Genomic DNA, 21,435 nt, shown 5'->3' with positions numbered 1-21,435 from the left:
TTTATTTTTTATTATCGCTCTCTTCAGGTTTGGGGGCTTGGTTTTGTGAAGAGAAGAGAACAGGGAGAGATCTTGGGGTTCTTTGGAGAACCTATATAAGGCGGATCGTTGAGTGGGAACCTAATCAGTTCTTATCCGACTCACTGTGGCTTCGTATAGCTTTTTTTTCGTACTCTATTTCAGTTTATTAATTCGCTCTCACCTGCCCAAGTTTTCCACTTTGAGTGCTTTTAAAATGTCTACTAGTTTTGTGCCAGTGCCAGCAGGCAGTGATTTCCCCCTGGAAAATCTGCCCTATGCTGTTTTCTCAACTCAAAATAATGTAAGTTTATTTGTGTATAAAAAAATTAACTTGAAATCAAATCCAGTACTTAAACACTTTTTCTTATAAACTATAACCCTTCCTTTTCTTTTTACATATCTGAAAAACAATTTTCCCACAACTCTTCTTTAGTTTTTCATAGTTTAAACCAATTTTCCATGTGACTTTGAGCCAGATTCACATGTTCTAGAATAAAATTCTTAAAACAGAAACCGCTTTTGCGGCATAGCATTTGCATATATCATCCAACACAAACTAGTTTGTTTACGAAAACAATATGCTAATCCCATCTATATAGTAACTACCCAGCAACCAGCTCTGATAAGGCCTTAAAATCATATGATATCGTATGTGAATGTCGTAAATGATATCTTTTCTTTTCAACCCCATAGAAAGTTCATCGGTTGTGTGTGGCCATTGGTGAGCATGTCCTGGACCTGAAAGCTGTCTCGCAATTGTATCCTGTGCAAGTTCAAAAGAGCCTGCAGGCGGAAACTTTGAATGAACTTATGGGTCTGGATTTTGAAGCTTGGGATGTGGTAAGGACACAGACTCAGAAGCTTTTGACAAAGGGTTCCGAATTGGATCAGAATGTGGACTTGAAGGCGATGTAAGTAACTAAATTTAATATTAAATTAAACATTTCTAAAAATGCTTTCCTTTATTTCAGTTCCATTGTACCCCAAACCGAGATAAGTCTGCATCTGCCTGCCCAGATTGGTGACTATACCGACTTCTACTCATCCATTCATCATGCCACCAATGTGGGCATCATGTTCCGTGGTCCGGATAATGCCCTGATGCCCAACTGGCGTCACCTGCCTGTGGGCTACCATGGACGTGCCAGTTCTGTGGTGGTTTCCGGAACTCCTATCCGTCGTCCACTGGGACAAACCTTGCCCGAGGGTGCGGAGAAGCCTGTTTTTGGAGCATGCAAACTTCTGGACTTTGAGCTGGAGATGGCCTTCTTCATTGGTGGCAAGGGGAATCAGTTGGGAGAACCCATTCGTGTGGATGAGGCCTGGAAGAATGTCTTTGGATTTACGCTGATGAATGACTGGAGTGCCAGGGATATCCAAAAGTGGGAATATGTGCCACTGGGTCCATTCACGGCCAAGAATCTGGGCACTACCATCTCTCCCTGGGTGGTGCCCACGGCTGCCCTGAAGCCTTTCCTTTTGGATAATTTCCCCCAGGAACCAGAGGTGTTGCCCTATCTGCGTCAAAGTGTGCCTTTCAACTTTGATATCAACCTGGAGGTTTCTCTGAAGCGTAAGTTATTTTAAATATTTGTGATATACTGTACTATTTATAAATATATCTTTCCTTTCAGCGGCTGATCAGAATGAGTCTCGTATCTCCAAGTCGAACTTCAAGCACCTGTACTGGACACCATTGCAGCAGATCGCTCATCACACTGTCACTGGCTGCAACCTCCGACCAGGTGACTTGATGGCCTCTGGCACAATTTCCGGTGAGACCCCTGACTCGTACGGATCCTTGCTGGAGCTGTGCTGGCGTGGAACCAAAACGCTGGAGCTGCCAGGTGGTAAGACCAGGAAGTTCCTGCAGGACTATGATGAGGTCATCATTCGGGGTCACTGCGAGAAGAACGGACTGCGTATTGGATTTGGAGAATGTGTAGGTCAGGTGTTGCCCGCACATCCAGTGCCTCAATAAGGGATATCTAAAGATTCAGAATGATTATCATTGATTAAAGACACTTGAATAAATGAAATAATAGTAATATAAATTCGTTAAATAGTAATAATTTTTTAACTTGTTTGCTCATATATTTTTTAATTTTTTTGTTTAAATATTGGTATACCCTTGCAGGGTATTACATTTAAGCTTGAAACGCTGTAATGGAGTCATTTCCGACCCTATAAATCATATACATTCTTGATCAGCATCAATAGCAGAATCGAACTAGGTATGTCCGGTTGAAAAAAAAATTTTTTACATTTTTGAAAATTTTATCATTAAAATGAATTTTTTGCTTAGTTATGATATTTTCAAACTTCGATTTTCAACAAAAAATTTTCATACAAAAATATTGAAAAATATCGATGCGAATGTTTTATTAGATTATTGATCGAATTTAGATTCGATACTATTTTCTCAGTGCACTCGTTAATAAGCTCAACAAGTGCTTAAAGCTGAACGCTCTCACTGTAAACTACGCTCTTTCCGGCTCTACTCACTCATTTTGCTTACTCTCAGCTGCTCCCCACACAATGGTCTCCACCGCTTTCCCTCTCTCTCCGCTCTAATGGCTCCCATTGCTGTCTCCGCCATTCTACGTAGCTTCGTAAATACACGCATGCCGCTTCTCCAGCTCTCGCTTCTTCTTCTACTCTCGCTGCTTCTTCTTTGCCTGCCCCAAAACGAGCGCCAGCAGAGGAGCAGCGAACCGCATTCGCATTCGCGCATTCATTCGTCGGTTGTCGGGGAAAGGTGGCGCAGCACAGGGAAAACCAAAGCGGCGAACGGGGCGTATGAGTAGTGGCGCGCCTATCGAGCAAACTTGTTTAAAGTGCCATAAAAAAAAGCCTCGCAAAAAATCAGCACAAATAAAATAAAAAAGCTGAGAGCAGACGCTACTGGCGCCGGGCCACAATAATAATTTTCGCGACGAGTGTGCAACTTTTTTTCGTGAGCTAAAAAGTTAATATCATAAATAACAAAAAGCCACAGCAGATCGCGGAACAAGTGCAGTGTCGAGAAATTATGCCCTGAATATTCAGTGTGTAAGTGAGCCACAAAATAAAATATCTACATAAATATACTGCACAATAGTGCAAATGTTTTTTCCGCAAACAACGCAGGAAAATGTCTTGGAAAAATCAATTTTTAACTCCACTCTGCGCAAGTACACACAGACACTTACACGCCGAAGAGAAAGGGCGGGCAGGCAGACTGTGCGGGCCACGGCCACCCACCCTGATGGAAAACTCTGTCTGCACACAGAGAACGTACACTGAAAGGCAAAAGGAAATAGATTAGAAGAATAATTAGTCTATATTGATTAAAAAACTATTCAAATTTATTGAGTATAGTTTGAAAATTAAATTTATATGCTAGGCGAAGGTGTGAAAGGAAGAGGTATTAAGAATTTGGATGCTTTATTTTTTTAATTTTCCCACTTTCCTCTTAATTTCTATATACTTTCTTAGAAAGCATTATATTCAAGTAATTATTAAAAACTGGTTTCTAAAACATTCTTTGCAAATCCCTGAAATCTACTATAATTTTTTCGAGTGTCGAAAAAAGTCAACAAGAGACCTCCAAGAATCCATTCCATTCCCATTCACGTTCCCTTTGCCATTGTTATTGCCTGACGCTCTCTCTCCTCTCTCCCATTTCCCTTCCCAATCTTCTCCAGCTTGCACTTTTGTGTTTTTGCATTGATTTTCTACAATGCTCCTCCGAATGTCGCAATTTCCGAAATGCAGCTGAAAAAACCAAAAAGCAAAGAACGAAGATGAATCCCTTTGGAACACTCGAACTCAGGCACACACACGCAAACACACACACTCAGGGAGCACTTTTAGATGTAGTGCAGAATTCTTGTGGGGACATGGACAAATGCACACGCAGCACGCAAAAAGTTAATCAGGCTTCAGAAAAAATAACAAATACGAGGGCATTACAGAAACGGCAGACTACGAAAAGAAAAGTAGCTTTGATGATATTTGGATACCCTTTACCAAATATTTAATATTTTTATGAAATCATATTATAAGGGGTCTAAAATTATTTAACTTTATAGATAAGAAATCTAGATTATAAAATTATACAAAATTAATAGAGGTTGAAGAATAAGTTATCTTGCTCTTAAAAAATATAGTTTGAATTTTAAAATGTTTCAGCAAAAAACTGAAACTGTATGTACATATTTATAATTTCTCAAGAGATTTTTAAGCTAAAGAGATCGTAACAGAATCTTTAAACAATCTGATACCCATGTATGGGGAATAACAAGTAACAGAATATTTATAGAGAGAACATTTAGAATTTTCTGACTCAGTAGTAGTAGTACTTTTCGTTAATTTAATTAACTTAATTTAATTATAAAATACTTGAATGCTCACAGTCATATTTTTGAGTAATTAAATAATTAAAAATTATATATTTATAATGAGTTAATGGGTCCAAATAGCATACCCTATCAGACCTAGGGCATCGAGCAGTATTTGCAATTAACTGGCGCCGTCGGCTATCGTGCGAGAGCAGCCGGCGGTCACCACCACCTCCTCCTCCTCCACCTCCCCCCTCAATTCTCCATGCGGCACTTGAGACAGCGCCAGAAGAACCTGTTTTGGCGCGTCAGAGAGACAGCGAGAAGAGTCTTCTGGCGCTCTCTTCGGCCTGCAGTCTGCGCATGTGGAACTAGGAATAAGAGTGGAAAAACGGAAGAGAAGAGAGAGCATTTTTACCCCGTCAAATTTATTATTATTATTATTGTGCTATAAATTTGAGAATTACAAAAAACAAATAAACTTGATAACGGAAATTTGTCATAGAACGTAATCGTTGTTAGCCGGTTCTCCTACTGCCAATTCTTCTAATGATCTTTGAGTGCATCTTCCAGAGTTTCTTCTGATACCAAGCATCCAGTTCTTTACTGGTGACAATATTATATCTTACAGGGTATTATAATTTCAGTCAGAAGCTTCAAAAGCAGTGAAAAAGTCATTTCCGACCCTATAAATCATATATATTATTGATCAGCATTAAAAACTGAATCGATCCAGCCATGTCCAAAAGAAAACAACATTTTTGAGTTTTTTCCTACATTTGAAAATTTCATAAGGGGTCGTTAAAATTGTCAAAATTTGACAAAAAAAAACGAAAATTTTAAATTTTAAAACTGAGTATGCAGATTAGTTAACCCTATAGAAATTAGCACAGAACAGCTTTCCGAATTGAAATTATCGCATTTTTGGCTTAGTTATGAGATGTTGAATAGCATTGATTTACCCTAAAAAATTGTATTTTTATGAACTGAAGTTATGTTCTTTACATTAAGATCTATATTTTCTAATCTCGTCACGTAGCCATCTCTAAAAGCAAATGCTTATCGTATAAAAGCCTTGGAGAGAGATAGCTGAAGATAATACAAGGCTCTTGCTTTCATTCTTAATTTACTTTTAAAAAGTTCATGAATTGGAAACACCATAAATAATTGACGTAGATAGAGGAGGTAGATTTCATAATCGCGTGATAAGTGTATCCTGCCCCTTCGTTTTGATAAAAAATATATGCTTATCGCGCTTCAAAATTTCATGCCCCGTCACCCACAATTAACCCAAATGTCGCCAATGCAAATTTCGTTACCAGAGCGCCAGGTAAAAGTAAAAATATACATATATGTATATATTTTCACATATTTATATATTTACACTTGTGTATATAGAACACATACCCTCTAATTGGAGAGGAGTCAGGCGTAATAATTTCATCCAGCCACATAATTAATGCCTGCAAAATTTTCTAATCAGCGTGGGGTTGAAAGCAAGGCAGACAAGGGGAATGTGTGTTAGAATACTTCTTAATCTTGGGGTATATGAGAACTAAGAATTAAATTTGAATTAAAACAAATTTTATTTATAATGAATATATTTAAAAATTGAATTGATATTATGGGAGACGCTAGGGAGACCTATTTTAATAAGAAAGCCATTGGGATATAGTAAAGTTTTCTTTTATTAAAATACTACATCTTGTAAAGCTTTTTTAAATTCCTAAAAATTTATTAAAATTTTATTTTTATTTAAAAATAAAAGATTATTAATTATCTATACATAAGTATTCATTGGTCGGTATCATTTTCTTGGCATTCAAGCGCAACTGAAATGATATTTTTTGCTTATTCTGGCGGCGCCTGGTTCCAAATGGGTTCCAAAGTGCAACAGTTCCCCCGAGACATGGAGTGGGTGGCTCCCGATCCGTCTCTCCACAATCCATAGAGAGAGAGAGAGACAGAGAGAGACACCCACTACGTGATCGTGGATCGTGGGGATTGTGGAATCGTAGAATTGTTTGAGTATTTGGGTCTGGGCATTATCGTCGCCCGTTGGCTTGATAAAGTCGCTGAGCTTGCAAAATTGTCATCGCTTATTGATACATTAGCCGGGCGAAAAAGGGTGTGAGTGTGTCGCAGACAATTGATAATTCCTGCGTTGATGCTATTTATAACGAAGACAACAAGAGATTTATAAACAATCATGCTTCCTTTCAGCATTTTCAGGTCTCACAAAATGCCGTAAAATTGGATAGAAGTTAAAGTTACCTGAAAAGAAATATTAACAGCTACTCAAAGATCTACTCAGCCATGAATTGGGTTATCTACAGTTCTTGGCCCTGGCTTCTGCTGGCCATGATCTCTCTGGGCAGAGCCTGTAAGTATTTACATATTAATTTATGAAATTAGAAGTACTTAGTAATGGAATTTTCTCGTAAATATTAGCACCTGTGCCCAGTCGCCAATACAGCTGTATGAGCTACCAGGAGAACGACAACTCCTTCCATGATGATGACACCGATCAGGATGTTAGCAATGAGCTGCAGGAGCAGCAAATAGAATCCACTGTATTACCCGATGAGCCACATCAACGCACCTGCTCCGATGGTTATACCTTCTGTTTTACTCTATGGAATCAGACGGCCAATGAGACGAGGGTTGTCAAGCAGGGTGAGTCTATCCAGGAGGAGAATTCATCAACATATAGTATACTAAAATCCAGATAAATCTCCCCATAGGATGCTGGAAGGACAACACAGATCGTCCCTCAATTTGCAGCCATTCGGAATGCACCAGTTCGGCGCCCACTTCAAAGACCAATTCCCTCTATTACTGCTGCTGTTCCGGTGATGTCTGCAATAACCACTATGCCGTGGTGGAGCCAGCTCCTCTGGAATTGGGCTCCAATGAAGCCAGAAATTCAATCACAAATCGGGCAACGGCTAAGCAGCAACAATCCTTCATGGCCAGTACAATGTTGGGCTTTGCTGGAGGAGTAACTGCCCTTATGATTGGCATATTCTTTGCCGTTCAGTATTGCCGTGGTCCCAAAGAGAAATCCGAACCAGAGGAGTCGCCACTGGCACCATCGGGACCTGGTTACAGTTCCAATCTTCGGAACGTGGACAATATGAATTTGATTGGAATGCTAGGCAGTGGCAAGTATGGAACTGTGATGAAGGGTCTGCTCCATGACCAGGAGGTGGCTGTTAAGATCTATCCTGAGGAGCATCATCAGTACTATGTGAACGAGAGGAATATCTATGCTTTGCCCTTGATGGATTGTCCAGCTTTGTTGAGCTATTTTGGTAAGTATTCTACAGAAAATTTAATAGGAAACTTTCTAATCCCCCAATTCAGGCTACGATGAACGTTGCACAATGGACGGTCGCATGGAGTACCAACTGGTTCTCTCCCTGGCTCCCCTGGGTTGCCTGCAGGATTGGTTGATAGCCAATACCATGACCTTTAGCCAGTGCTGTGGCATGCTCCGGTCCATCACCCGTGGCATCTCCCATCTCCACACTGAACTCCGTTTGGGGGATCAGCACAAACCATGTGTGGCCCATCGGGATATCAACACCAGGAACGTGCTCGTCCAAGGGGATCTAAGCTGCTGCATTGCGGACTTTGGATTTGCATTGAAGGTGTTCGGATCCAAGTACGAGTACAAGGGCGAGGTGGCCATGGCGGAGACGAAGAGCATCAACGAAGTAGGCACCCTGCGTTACATGGCTCCGGAACTGCTGGAGGGAGCAGTGAATCTAAGGGATTGCGAAACCTCTCTCAAGCAGATGGATGTGTATGCCTTGGGATTGGTTCTCTGGGAAGTGGCCACTCGCTGCTCGGACTTCTATGCCCCCGGCCAAACCACACCACCATACAAGGCTCCATACGAGCAGGAGGTGGGCTCCCATCCCAGCTTCGACCAGATGCAGGCTCTGGTGGTGAGACACAAGGCGCGTCCGCTCTTCCCCGCCGGCTGGGGTGGCGGATCAGCAGCCAAGGTGGTAAGAGACACCTGTGAGGACTGCTGGGACCATGATGCGGATGCCAGGCTGACCTCATTGTGTGCCGAAGAGCGCATGCAGGAGATGTCAGGACTACGGCCAAGAGCTCAGGCACAGCCAGCCAGTCCCCTGCTGAATACCAACAATCTGGTGGCTACACCAAACTCAGAGCAGGTGAGTCTTATTTAATAATATATTAACATTCTTAATGCTAATCCCTTTCCTTAATCCTCTCTTGCAGGGCATCAATACCATAGCAGTGGCAATCACAACGACTACGACATCAGCGGCTGTGCATCATCAGATGAGTTCCGACACTGTTGGCCTCATCCAGCCGCCTCCGAACCAACAGCTACCAGCAGCTGCTCTCGAGCGAGAGAAGAATCACCTGAGCTATCCTCAGCAGCAGCTACAGCCGTATCAGGGCAGGAATCCCTGCCAGGAGCGTAACCTAGCACCTCTTCCCTTGCGTACTCCGCCGGTCCTGGTCGAGCGAAGCAAGAAGCACAGCTTCCAGACACAGCCGCAAGAGAACTCACTGTCCTGCCTGGAGCACGATGTCAGCGTGGAGGAGCTGATAGCCAGTCATCACAATCACCAGCAGCAGCAGCAGCAACTCCAGCAAAAGAACACCATAGTCAGCATTGCCGGGACCAATACGAATCCCAGCCTGGGTCAGGGATTTCCCAAGCAGCAGAACACGGACCACAAGCTCAGGGGATGGCATGGTGTTAGGGCTCTGATCCACAAGAAGCTCTTCCGCAAGGAGCATGCCGAGGAGCTATGCCGGCAGCTACAGCTGGGTGAGGAAAAGTCCAACCTGGTGACGGCACTGCGTCGCCCCAATAACCTGGACTTGAGTCCGCGGCTGGACAAACCCACACCCATACAGTTGAGGAGTGCGGAGCAGCGAAGTGGAACGCCGGCACATATAGTTCCCAGATCCCTGTCGAGCAGCCTGATTAAGCACATGAATGGGAGTAGCACCAGTACCAACAATAACTCCATTTTGAGCCATGGCAGCGAGCTGCAGACCCTCACCCGTCCCGCTACGAAGCGAAGACCTGGCCACCTGCGTACCAATTCCCTGATGGCCACCACAACCACCTCGGGTTACCAGGGTCCACCCACGGAGCAGCAGATGCGTCGGCAGCATAGCCTCGAGGTCTTCCGTGAGGTCTTCAGCGGACGGGGGAGCAGCGAGCGCTTGAGGGATCCCAGCGAAAGGGTCAAGACCCCAGGGGATGTCCCGCCATCGGTGAGAAAGGCCAGGGCTAGCAAGACCCTCAGTCTGTACGATGATCGTATGATGGACTCGTCGCTGCTCAATATTCTCTAGCATGAGGAGGTCCTGCTGCTGGAACTATAAACCCGGGCAGCAGGACAAGGAACTGGACTCATATCTCATCCTTCATCGAACACATATTCAACGATAGCCATAGAGCAGAAGACTTGAATCGCTTCCTGGAACAGTCTTCTCACATAAAGGAAAAAGGGGCAGTGTTTAGGGTTTTCAGATTCTTTTGATTTCAATACTAATTAAATTTAAAATTTAAATCAAAAGAATCTAGTTAATACAGAGAACCCATAGACAACCCCCTACGAAAACATTTATTTTTCGATCATACATATAGTAGCCTGGAGGAGTTCACAGATCGTATGTGTATATCTAGATGTATTTTTTCACCAATCATCCTAGCGTGTAGTGCGGCAAACAACCAAAGTCCTTATAGGTTAGATCTGATTAGAATCGTACGGAGTATCAGTATATAGAGCAGGCAACCTGCCCCCCAACAACCATATATAAATATATATATTTTTGACTTGAACTTGAACTTGGACTGGGACAAGAGCGACACAGGTAGTAGACTATATAGTTTATATATATATTGATGTATGTACGCGGTTTTCACTCGAGTTGAGCTTAAGGTGCAGTGAGACAACAAACGGGAAGACACTGAGATGGTAGGGGCTTGGTCGGACCATTTTTATAGAGCCATATATATGCTAACGATCCCCATATATCTATAACGAAACATTGTACTGGAATATTTAGTCAACACAACACACCATTACTTACATACACGAGGGATTGTCATCATACAAAAAAGGAGCACAAAATACTCGTTTCCGAGGCATTTGGTTAACAATCTCTGAACCCCATTTCTTATGAGCAAAAGACAGCCCTATTTGTTCGAGTATTTGGAAAACATCAACCTTTGGATGAATTTTCAATGAATGCCGTTTTTGTCGTTCTCTTTAGTACTTAGACCAAAACACCCGCAGCCTTTCAATCACATTAAATGCAAGTCTAGTTATATATAATTTACACTAATTATAAACTAATTTAATACAATTAATAAACGAATTATTTAAAAATTGTATAATAAGTCTGTGTTCTCTCAAGAAGTAGTGTTCCAAAATGGACTTAGATCTAAAACTTATTCGGTACGTGGTCGCAGCTCGATGAGAACTGGAGCATCGGGTTTGTTAATCAGCAAGGTCTTGACATCCATCTCGGCATCGGAACCGCTCCAAATCAGTTCAAAGTCGCGTACCAGCTGTAAGAGTTATAAAGGTATTTAAGAATAAGTATGTAAGAAGCTGGAGAGGATTCCTATTCACTTACCCGAAGGAGAAGGATGTGCATATTCTGCTCGGCCAGGCGACGGGCAATGCAGGCTCGCATTCCGTGACCAAAAGGGAGGACTAGGTAGGGATTCAAAGCACTTCGGTGCTGGAGCCAACGATCCGGCTTGAAGAGTAAAGGCTCCTCAAAGTGCTGGGCCAGCCGGCAGGCCACCATGTTCTGGGTTACCACTGTAGTCTATATATAACACATTATATAGTATTTAGTATAATATTAATTCCCAATTTATATCTCACCCCCTTGGGCACAAAGTAGCCACTAAAAACTGCATCCTGGTTGAGTATCCTGCCCACACCCACAGCTATGGGATTGAGGCGCAAAGATTCCTTGAGAACAGCCCTTGTGTATGTAATATCAGTACGCAGGACATCTGCAGATAGCTTCTCCTTGGCATTGGGTAGCACTCTCTTGGCCTCCTCGTAGAGTCGCTGCTGTACCTCCGGATTCCTGGCCACATGATAGAGCAGAAAAGCTGAGGCATACGAGGTGGTATCTATTCCTGCCAGGAGCAGATCTGCAGCTGTTCCCACCACATCACTGCGATCCAGTTCTGGATTTTTGAGGTAAGCTGAGATGAGCGAGGAACCTATTGATCCTTTGTTTATATTCTCCTCTAAAAGTTCCAGAGCCACTCCCTCCATGTAGGATTGGGCATGGCTTAGCTTCCGATAACTGGGCGTCTCCAGGAAGCGCCACAGCTGAAGACCCTGATCCGTGGGCAGGATGCAACTATTTGTGGTCTCCGCAGCATGCATCAAACGTGTGGAACGGGACTCCGGATCCTGTTCCTTGGGGGAAAAAGACTGCAGGCGGGCTCCAAAGGTAAGCAGACAGGTTACTATACAAAGGGATTATTTAGGAAAGTGTTAGTAAAAAACCTCCTTCAATTCCTTGTACTAAAAATCTGCACAACTGTTTACTTCACCGCAAAAGTACTTCTACACTTGACAATGTCTTGAACAACTTTAAATACTGAATCGCCGAGCAAATGATATTTAAACCTTTCGACGTCAGCAGTTAACTCTGCAGGTTTTGGTTGAATCAGCCTTATAAAACTAACATGACTTTGTCATTTACATTGCAACGGTATTTATAATGTAAAACCTTGCTGGAAATAATTCAATTCCACCGGAGATTGCTTCACTGAGAATCTGCATTTCAAATCCTAACTATAGAATCTATAATTTCCATCCGATCTGTGATCGAATCTCGAACTTACATTCCAAATTCAGTCTGGTGAGTTTGGGTAGCATATCGATGGCCTCACTGCCGCCATTCCGTGACTCTTGGAGAAATCTTAGGAATTCCTGGGTCACTCCATCCACTTGGCCAACAAAGCTACGCACACTCTTTGGGGCACTTAGTTCCTTTTGGAGTTGGGCACGAAGGCGCCACCAGTCCGGACCATTGGTGGGCAGCAGTCCCGTGGTCTTGTACACTTCCGGTCTCCTCTGACGGTACTGGGCCAGGGCCAGGTGACTCCTCCGCTGAGGACAATCGCGTTCGTTGAGCAACGAAGCAATATCCCGAGGATCGTACAGCCAGACAATGTCCTGCCGGGGCACTATGACTTCCCTGACAATTGCTCCATATTTCTCGTACTTATCCTGCCCGGCCTTGTGTAGCTTCAGCCAGGAGTAGGATCCTATTCCCGGCAGATAGTTGTAGAGATTGCCCATACCCAAGGGGCCACGAGGTCCTGGAATGGCCTCATAGGGCTTGGCAAAGGTGCACTGCCTCGACGTGCAGCTAATCTTTAGGAGTTTCGTTAGCATTTCTCTGGGTTCTTTCGGGAATTCTCTGGATGTCTTTTCGCGGCAAATTCTGGAAATGCACTGAAGATAGCTCGGAACTTCAGGGTTTTATTGCTGCTGCTGGCTCAGCATTTGGGTTTTGCAAAGGGAATGGATCGCTTCCATTGTTTCACTTGTCGCAAAAGCAATAAAAACAAACTCGGGCCTTGAGGTTGGGTGCCTACCTGGTGAATCTACCACAGTTTGGTCTACCTGAGCTGGTAATCTCTTAAGAGGAATGTGCTCTTTGGTACACTCTTCACTTGGAAGAGAGTTTGAATGGGATAAATATCGGGAGAGTGAGGTTTATATAGTCTGGTATACTTTTAGGCCGGATATTTTACTATATAAAGTATATATACTATTGATCAGCATCAAAATTTAAAAAAAATCAATTCCAGCAATGCGAATATTTCACGACCCCATAATTAAATTGCAAACTGCAAATGTATACCAATTTCTTTACAATTTCTTAGATATCCGTATCTTTAAAAATGAGACTAATTAAAACGACTAATCCCACCATTTAAACACATAAAAATGATTGATCTACCAGAAGAGCTTAAGATTTCCCAACGTTTGACTGAATTAACATTTAAATGAACTATCTACCAAAAAAGGCAACTCTCAAATATAGGTTAAGACCCAAAAAAGGCTATGACATATGTTAACTTTTCGCAAACTCATAAATTAAATCAACACTTTGTTTTGAAACTGTGTCAAAATAAAAATAAAATCTATAAGAAATGAGGAGATTGTTACATTTATTTATTGCCAGTCTTTATAAGGTCTTTAGTATTAATATTTAATAAATTATAAACAATCTGAGAAAGCTGCTCATTAATCCTCCTTTTTGTCCTGCAGAGTCTTCTCTTTTTGGATGCCCAATAAATCCTCTTCTACATTTTCATTCAAGTTGGTTTTTTCTTCATCTGGAATGTGCGATTGATTTCTGGCTAGTAACTCCTTCTCACCTTCGATCATTTCTTGCTGCAAATCGTTTATTAAATCGCTGCTTTGTTCCAAATTCGCGGGCTCAGTTTCCACGGCCACCTTCTTTACCTTTCTGCGTTTTTTAAGATCCTTTTTCTTGGAGGCTTTTACGATATTGGAGATCACGTGCACTAAATTCAATACGAAAACCAAAATGAGGACAACCGGCACTGCCAGGACATCCAGAGAGTGAGCCACCAAGAAGTTCTGGTCAATGGTCTCCACATTCTTGAAGAATCGAGGATCGGCAATAAGTTGCTCTGCATGCCAAATGGCGATTTCTATGGGGGATTGCAAACGGGAACGGAACTTGTGCTGGGCACGGTACAAAACGGTGGTAAAGAGGTCAACATCGAGGATCGAATGGAGAGCCTCAGACAAGGTTTTCAGATGGAATTCGCTGGACGAAACCATTACGCCCAAGTTGCGTTCCTTTACGCGCTGAGCAGTCTGCAAAGCAAAGGGGTTAATGTATATTAATTACTATAATTTTTACTCACATTAAACTGCTCCAAATTCAGGGGAAGAACAACCATGGGCACTCCATAATTAACTGCTTCCTGGATACTGAAACTGTCGCCATGATTGAGGAAACCCTTGACTGCAGATGCAGCTGAAAATTATTCCAGATTGCAAGCCATTTTAAAAATAATTATAAATAAATAATAGTAGATATTCTTACCGAGTATATCCTGTTGCAAAGATTGATTAGCATGCAGGGTTAACAAATTTGGCATTTTCGCTGGCAGAATTTCCATATTATTCACATTCCAAATAAAGCCACAATTGGGATTGTCGTGAATCATATCGACCATAGCCTCGAATCCCTGATAGATCGATTCGATGTATTCCATATTAATGTACACAATGCCATAGATGAATTTTTCCATGAAATTTTCTATATAGGAAGGCAGAGGCTTGGGCTCGTCCTTAATGTGAAGTCCACCCACTTCAACGACGCTTGGTGGCAGGTTCTGTATGTAATCCACCGTAGGATGTGTGTTCAGCAAAACAAGTTTTAATTTGGGAAAGATTTTATGTGTTGACACGGTTTTATCGAGAACGGGGCGAATGATAAGCCAGTTGATTCTAAGGATGAATATATAAGATCACAAATATTTAAATATTAAAATAAGTAAATAATTATTTCCCTAAATATAACTCACATTGGCTCCCCCAAGTACATGATGTGGTTATGCAGTCGGTTCCAAAAGCCCATGTTCCAGGACACCTGACTGAGATGATGCGGAGTCCTGGCCGCATTTATGGTATCCTCCGCCTGAAGCAAAGCCATCAGGTCCGGGGTGAGTTTGCCAGCACTTAGTCCCAGAACAGGTACAGTGTCCAGGGCAGAAACCAAGTCCAAAAGACAATTGGCACCCTCAGTGATATCCGCGATAATTAGATCAAAATCTTGACCTCCTTGAGCTACCAACTCGGGAAGCAGACGTTTAAAAGTATCGGACTCCATCATGGCACGGCAGCTGCCCAGGATGACTTCATACCAGACAAGGAGCTGCTTAAGCGCAACCATCTCCTGGTACTTTCCGGTTCTCTTGTCTATGAAGTGCTTCTGCATCAGATCGTATTCATTGGGCAAATGGTAATAGACCAGCCCCTCTTCGGGAGCTTTATTGGGCTCAGCGGTGCTGAGCACCGTCAGGTGGTGACCCTTGGCCAGAAGGGCATCAAAGAGCGGACGCGACCAGCCGGGATTATTGTGTTTGGCGGAACTCACCACACAGAGGATATGTGCCGCCTCCAGGTAGCAGAAGCTTCCCAGTAGGAGGAGCACGGCCAGCGGGAAAGCAGTCTTCATTGCTCCACTTTCTGTTCACCACTGAGTCACGTTTGTTGCTGGTTAACCGGCACCGATAAGATTTGCTTTTTGTTTTTTGTAATGGATTTGTAGAGTAGATAAGGTTTTTGCTTTTTTCGAGAGATATCGAAAGGAAAACGAGCGACGAATGTATATGAAAGTATGACAAGTAACTGAAGCTTTGGGCAAGGGTTGCTTGATAATAAATATGTTTTCCGGCAAATGTTTGTTTTAATTTTGTTAACTAAAGATATTTTAATGGAAAAATGTAATAAATCAAATCATATTACTGAAAAATATATATTATATTATTATTCGATTTAAATAATGGGAATATTTAAGCAATTGCAATCTGTCAGAGTTTAAGTGAGTTTCCTGTTTCATTATAATACATTTTCATCTTTTTACCATTTGCGGATCCCCTAATAACATTTACATTCCTTTGTACATAATAATAACACCAGTTTCAATTTAAATAATTATTTATTATCTTCAAACTTCTTAACAATACACAAAATAATGGTTCGCACTAAGAGTCTAAAGTTTCCAGGCAACGGGTGTTCATTCCTCTTAAATGAACAGCTATTGGCCAAGAAGCTGTTATCAATATCGTTATCATCATTATTGATTTAATCGTAGTTTATCATATATATTTTGTTATGGGGAATACCAAGGGATGGATGAACAGAGAGATTTGTTTATTTACTTTTCGTTAATATGGCAAGATTAATACGTGAAACGATTTCTCCCCCATCACTTTCAACATCGGTGTGAGTGTGTTCCCCTAAAAGACCTATTCTAGGCGCTAATTGCACATAGTTTCGATATACATAAATTAAGTTATAATGTAAATGTGATTAAGCATTAAATTAATTAACACAGATGTCGTTTTCTTTGTGTGTAAATGTGCGGGCAGGAAGGAAGAGTAGAGTAGAGTAAGCGTGGTGGTTATATGTACAGGTTAATCTTAAGAGGCGGGGACTTCCCCTGGCTGAGGTTCTACGGTTAGTTTTGGTGCCTCGTTTCGAGTGGGTCGGTCGTTCGGTCGGGGGAATGGGTTAAGTGCAGCACCTTCGATATGGGTGGGTTGATTATTACAGGTCCTAATCCTACCCTGTATCCATATGCATCCTTGTGTCACAGAGATCAACCCACACAAATCCCCATCGATGATCCTATTCGTTGACCAGCTGTGCTGGTCCGGGTTCATCGAAAGGCGCTCCATTGGCTCCCACATACTGGTTGTTATTCCGGTGTACGAATCCCCTTCCGGGAGCGGCATTGTAGTACACCACCCGCCGAATGCCAAAGGGATCCACATAGCCAAAGCTACCGGCTCGCTTTCCATCCGAAGGATTCGTTTCCTCCTCGTGATATTGCTTGGGCAGCACATACCGGAAGCCATTCCGGGTGCTGGCTATGCCATCATACTCGGAGGCTGCCAGTCCTTCCAGGTGATTGCTCTGTGCAGGTCTGGGACGTAGACGCCTTCGGTAGCCCCTAGAGGGCAGAGGCGGCAGCAGGGCTGACTCTAAGGAGTTCACCTCCAACGGTGACTGCGGCAGTGGTGGATAGTAACCATATCCAGTGCCGGAGGATGTGGCAGGCGGGGAGTACTGATACGCTGGAGCAACAAAAGGCTGTGGCGTTGAGTAGCCATACAAATCCCCACCAGAAATGGGAGAAGGCGTACTAGAAACAATTGCTATGGGAGCTGGTGTGGGACGCGGACGCAGTCGTCTTCTATGAGCACTCAGAGGAGGCAACATATCCAAAGCCGGTGGTCTGGCCGTTGTGGAACTGATCACAGAGCCAAACTGACCATGACCAAAGGCACGATCTGCCTCAGCATCGTACACATTGATGGCATTGAGCTCCAGCTCCGGGACAGGCTCCGCATTGGGATGAATGTCCACTAGTGGCTGATGTGGTGAAGATATATCTGACTGATATATCTGTTCCTGTGCCCGAGGCAACTCATCTGGATAGTGATCGAATCCTAGTTGGGATTGTGGCTCAATCTTGGCTGCCTGCTCCGGTGGCAGATAGTTCAGCTTGCCCACGCCAGCTTCCTCTAGGATATCTAAAGGAGGCAAGGCTGCAGGTAGTGGTGCCGGTGTGGTGGTTGAGGTGGTACTGGACACATAGCCATAGCCTGCTCGCTGATAGTTACCCAGACTGTTGGCCGAGGAACCTGCAGAGCCACCGCCGCCATGAACCAGGACGCCCGATTGCGCTGGAGCTGCCTTGGTGGATTTAATGGCGTCCTAAAAGGAATGAAATCAAATGTAATATTAAAGATCTCTTTATTAATTTTCTGATAATCCTTCAACTTACCTCAACAGCTCTTCCCACGCCCACATATATAGTCTTGGACTTGAGTATCCTGTAGCCCTGCTTATCGGCTATATAATCCTTTTGCCTCAAATAACCAGCTGCATCGATCCAGGCCTCAGTGCCTATTATAAAATCAATTGAAAATCGTAGAGTTTAGTGAACTCCCTCGCAAATAATGTATGTGTGCGATCACTCACCTATTACGGTGCCATCCTGAAGCCGCTTCTCCTTGCGGAACTGGCCGCTGTCCGTTTGGAAGCGGAAGTACCGCTCCGGTCCCTCATCCGTCTGGATGTGATATTGGTTCGCACTCGGCGCCTGGCTTCCAAAGATGCCAGAAACGACCGCTGCCAGGGTCATCAGTGCCAGCTGCAAAGGAAAGTTTTGTTCGATGAGTTGTGTTTTTGGGGGAATGGCGCCCGACTATTGGGTTTTTCTAACTAATCACATCCGCCGGCAAAAGTTGCCCCGAACCAAAAGCAGGCTGCTTTCCGGTGGGGCAACTAACCAAACTAACTTATGCAGAGTGCAAAATAATATCAAGTTTATTATTGCTACTCGTAATATTTAATGTCGCCAATTTATGAGTACTTATTTGTTAAGTAAAGTAACTCGGCAAACAGTTTTTGCTGATACTTTCAACATTGGTTTTTTGTACATCATTAAAGATAGTTTTTTAAAGAAATAAACTAGAGATTATGTTGGTAATATTCCCATTTATTTCTCCCAGTGTGTGGCGCGTTTCAGAGTCAAGGTGACACCACTAGACCGGTAGGAATCAATGGCACGAGATGCGGTTGTGCAACATTCAGGCAGACCGCGTGCGGAAATGCAGTATGTGAAAGTGCTTTTTCAGAGCTGTCATTTCCACAGCAGCAGCAACAGCATCAACAGCATCAACAGCAGCAACAGCAACAGCAGCTGAATCAATAACATCAACACAGAAATCAAACCATTAAACTATCAACAATAACAAAATCAGACCGGTTCACGTGGCGTATGCGTAATGCAGATGACTCGATTTGGCGGTACAGAGGATTGGCATGACTTGTCTTGACTTGGCTCATGGTTAAGGTTGGAAATGAAATTAAAATTCTTTGGCCAATTATTCTAATGTGTAAAGCCACCCGCACGTCGCAGCATTTACGCTTCAATTACTTTCAGCATTCCGTCATAAATTTCCAACACCTCACCAGGTGAGGGAGGTGTGTAGGAGTTTTTGTGGGTGTATCAACTCTGAGGCTAATTTCGGCTGCCGCTGACATTTTTATTTGTTATTTTGTATTTTTTTTTTATTATAATTTCGTGCTCGTTACTTGCTTATTATTATTCGACATGGTTCGACGCAGTTTATGGCACTTTAATTAATTGTTGCTGAGACATTTTTTTTGAATAATCAGAATATATATTTTTGAACTTCCCTGGGGGGACCCCTCCCATTCCAGATGATTGCAAATTATCTCATTGATTTATCGCTCTAATGACTACCACCTGTCACTGACTAAACGTGGTTATAAATCATATTCTAAGGAGGCAGATTACATCAGCAACAAATATGTAAAAATTCCCCAGCACTTTCTTCTAAAGCATTCAAAAATATTTAAATGAGGAGCGAGAACTAAAGAAATTCTTGACCGGTTAGTAAACAAAATTTACGATAATAAACAATGAGAAAGTAAGGCTTTAATCAGTAAACAAATTAATAAAAATTTTGATATTGTACTCACTAAAATAAGCTTTTTAATGAACCCAAAACTCTTCAGGTAGAAATTAGTTCTTTAAAATCTTGTAAAACCCAACTCCTTTGGCCTGTGAAAATGCAATGACATCACCACCTTAAAATAGTTTGTATACATATTACCAAAAACATATAACCTGACACTTTTCTTTGGAACTCTTAGTTGATAATAAAATAGCAAATTGCGTCCCATTTGCGAGATATTCGCGTGTCGAAGTCACAGTCGCCATGCCCATTTATACATCTATTACTTTGGGTATCCAGCAAACTTCGTGCGAGCACAGATGGAGATTTATTTGATCGGCTAACGCAACGAAATAAATTGCGAGCAAATTATTGCGACTGTTTCCGCTGTGTTTTTGGCCAAAAACGAGAGTAAAAGTGGCCACCGGCCAGCGGCGAGGAGGCTTAGGAGAGATCTCTCAATGAAATTTTCTGCCCCGAATTGGTAAGTGAAATGCAGTGAAAGAAATTGTTAAGGGTATATTTTGTCTCTTAAAGATATTTACATATTTTAATCTTTATAAAAGATGTGCATAAATAAAGGCTTTAGTTGGCTGATATAAATTGAAGGCTGTAAATAGTCAAATTCAGTTTTGAGTTGTTTCTAAAATAACATGATATTTAAATGGATTTAATCTATAGTTTTCCTATTAGTTAGTAGGCATTTTATTACGAACTTAACTAAAAGAATTTTCTGCTGTGTCTTGGCCAGTTATCCAACTGGTTTCTTGTTTGGACGGATGCTTGCCTCTGCAGCATATGTTGCAGTTGCAGTTGCAGTTGCTGTTGCTGGTTGAGGTTTCTGCTGGAAAGTCTGCGGAGTCTGCGGCGGTTACGTGAGAATCGCCTGGCAAGATGACTCCCGACGTGGCGAACTCCTTTTGGGCGCGATCAAAAGTGGAAAATCACGTTTTCCTTGGCGCGCAATTTGGTGTTTACTTTATTGTTTTCCCCTCAAGACTTGCCTGTCGAAATGGTAACAAAACAGCAACAAGAGTTTCTTTTTTGCCGTTGCGCAATCATCACCCCCACAGCCTCTACCACAACCCCTCCTCTACCCTTTTTTTTGTAACTTACGCAACCTAAAATTGCTCGGCTGACCCCAAAAAATAATAATAGCTGAACAAAGAATTCTGCAAAATACTAAACCCAAAAAAAAAGAAAAATAAAGCAATCATAACTCCCCATTGTCGCTGACCTTCGCTCTGATCACAGTTTGCTTTTAATTAAAACCCACTTCAATTACGATCGCTCCGCTCCAAATTCACCATCTCAGAGATGATAAATGAGGCGGGGAAAACTCGAATTTAATGCTTTAGTTTTTGTATCTTTTCAACCTGCATTCTGAGCACGAACAAAGACCTAATGAAACCCATATACTGGCAAACCATCGAGACTTTCAAATCGATCCGACACATGTGGTTCGTATTTGATTTCGCTCAATGGTTTGGTTCCGATTTGCTGGTTTTGTTGGATTTTTTCGGGGAGTGTTTTTGCATACTTCCCCCTCCCAGGGAGTGCATGTTGCGATGATTATTTATTCGCTATTTCCCTGTTTTCAAATTCGATTACGTAGCTTCCGCCTGGAGGATGGGTGGCTGCCATGAATCATGCGGCATGGAAACCCACAGAAATCGAGAGCGGAAAATCTAGTTCATGTCGCAAGCGGATGCCTGTCCAAGTTGCTGGAAAATCCGCTTCTAAATGGTCATGTTTTTTAGCCAAGACCATGAATCTTGCGGT

At 42.6% G+C, this 21,435-nt stretch overlaps 5 protein-coding genes and 1 long non-coding RNA gene across 7 annotated transcripts; 2 read left to right on the top strand and 4 right to left on the bottom strand.

Annotated features, from left to right (window-relative positions):
• The first annotated feature begins 127 nt into the window (after positions 1-127).
• Faa (fumarylacetoacetate hydrolase) lies at positions 128-2,075 on the top strand. Its single transcript, XM_020945887.2, has 4 exons — positions 128-322; positions 715-932; positions 993-1,594; positions 1,656-2,075. The coding sequence occupies exons 1-4, from the start codon at positions 236-238 to the stop codon at positions 2,000-2,002; spliced, it is 1,254 nt and encodes a 417-aa protein (XP_020801546.2). The 5' UTR covers positions 128-235; the 3' UTR covers positions 2,003-2,075.
• LOC147642850 (uncharacterized) lies at positions 1,621-3,156 on the bottom strand. Its single transcript, XR_015272839.1, has 2 exons — positions 2,540-3,156; positions 1,621-2,009 (listed from the first exon to the last, which is right to left on the bottom strand). It is a non-coding gene; the product is annotated as an uncharacterized LOC147642850 (long non-coding RNA).
• On the top strand, positions 2,740-9,800 carry wit (kinase protein wishful thinking). Its single transcript, XM_020945867.2, is given in 6 exon segments — positions 2,740-3,072; positions 6,567-6,726; positions 6,795-7,019; positions 7,088-7,657; positions 7,710-8,533; positions 8,601-9,800. Coding segments are annotated over 5 exon segments (2,814 nt in total). The 5' UTR covers positions 2,740-3,072; positions 6,567-6,659; the 3' UTR covers positions 9,729-9,800.
• Positions 9,801-10,663: 863 nt separating this feature from the next.
• On the bottom strand, positions 10,664-12,943 carry dib (Cytochrome P450 302a1, mitochondrial). 2 transcript variants are annotated; one of them, XM_020945823.2, is made up of 4 exons: positions 12,229-12,943; positions 11,246-11,847; positions 10,989-11,186; positions 10,664-10,920 (listed from the first exon to the last, which is right to left on the bottom strand). In XM_020945823.2, exons 1-4 carry the CDS (start codon positions 12,782-12,784, stop codon positions 10,801-10,803), a joined length of 1,476 nt encoding a protein of 491 aa, XP_020801482.2. In that variant the 5' UTR covers positions 12,785-12,943; the 3' UTR covers positions 10,664-10,800. The 2 variants fall into 2 exon arrangements, with proteins under 2 accessions (XP_020801482.2, XP_020801484.2); XM_020945825.2 differs by lacking the exon at positions 12,229-12,943 and adding an exon at positions 11,930-11,980.
• A 606-nt stretch (positions 12,944-13,549) lies between these two features.
• On the bottom strand, positions 13,550-15,789 carry Ugt305A1 (UDP-glycosyltransferase family 305 member A1). Its single transcript, XM_020945813.2, has 4 exons — positions 14,962-15,789; positions 14,478-14,884; positions 14,296-14,408; positions 13,550-14,245 (listed from the first exon to the last, which is right to left on the bottom strand). Exons 1-4 carry the CDS (start codon positions 15,612-15,614, stop codon positions 13,643-13,645), a joined length of 1,776 nt encoding a protein of 591 aa, XP_020801472.2. The 5' UTR covers positions 15,615-15,789; the 3' UTR covers positions 13,550-13,642.
• Positions 15,790-16,078: 289 nt separating this feature from the next.
• LOC110178612 (uncharacterized) lies at positions 16,079-21,196 on the bottom strand. The gene is made up of 3 exons (XM_086838090.1): positions 18,149-21,196; positions 17,952-18,073; positions 16,079-17,881 (listed from the first exon to the last, which is right to left on the bottom strand). Exons 1-3 carry the CDS (start codon positions 18,309-18,311, stop codon positions 16,790-16,792), a joined length of 1,377 nt encoding a protein of 458 aa, XP_086694216.1. The 5' UTR covers positions 18,312-21,196; the 3' UTR covers positions 16,079-16,789.
• Between the last annotated feature and the right edge of the window lie 239 nt (positions 21,197-21,435).

The sequence above is a fragment of the Drosophila serrata genome, unplaced genomic scaffold, assembly GCF_035046125.1.
Source record: "Drosophila serrata isolate PLE 108 unplaced genomic scaffold, ASM3504612v1 contig_346, whole genome shotgun sequence".
NCBI lineage: Eukaryota > Metazoa > Arthropoda > Insecta > Diptera > Drosophilidae > Drosophila > Drosophila serrata.
Note: the sequence above shows the minus strand (reverse complement) of the source record. Positions and strands in the feature narration are given on the sequence as shown.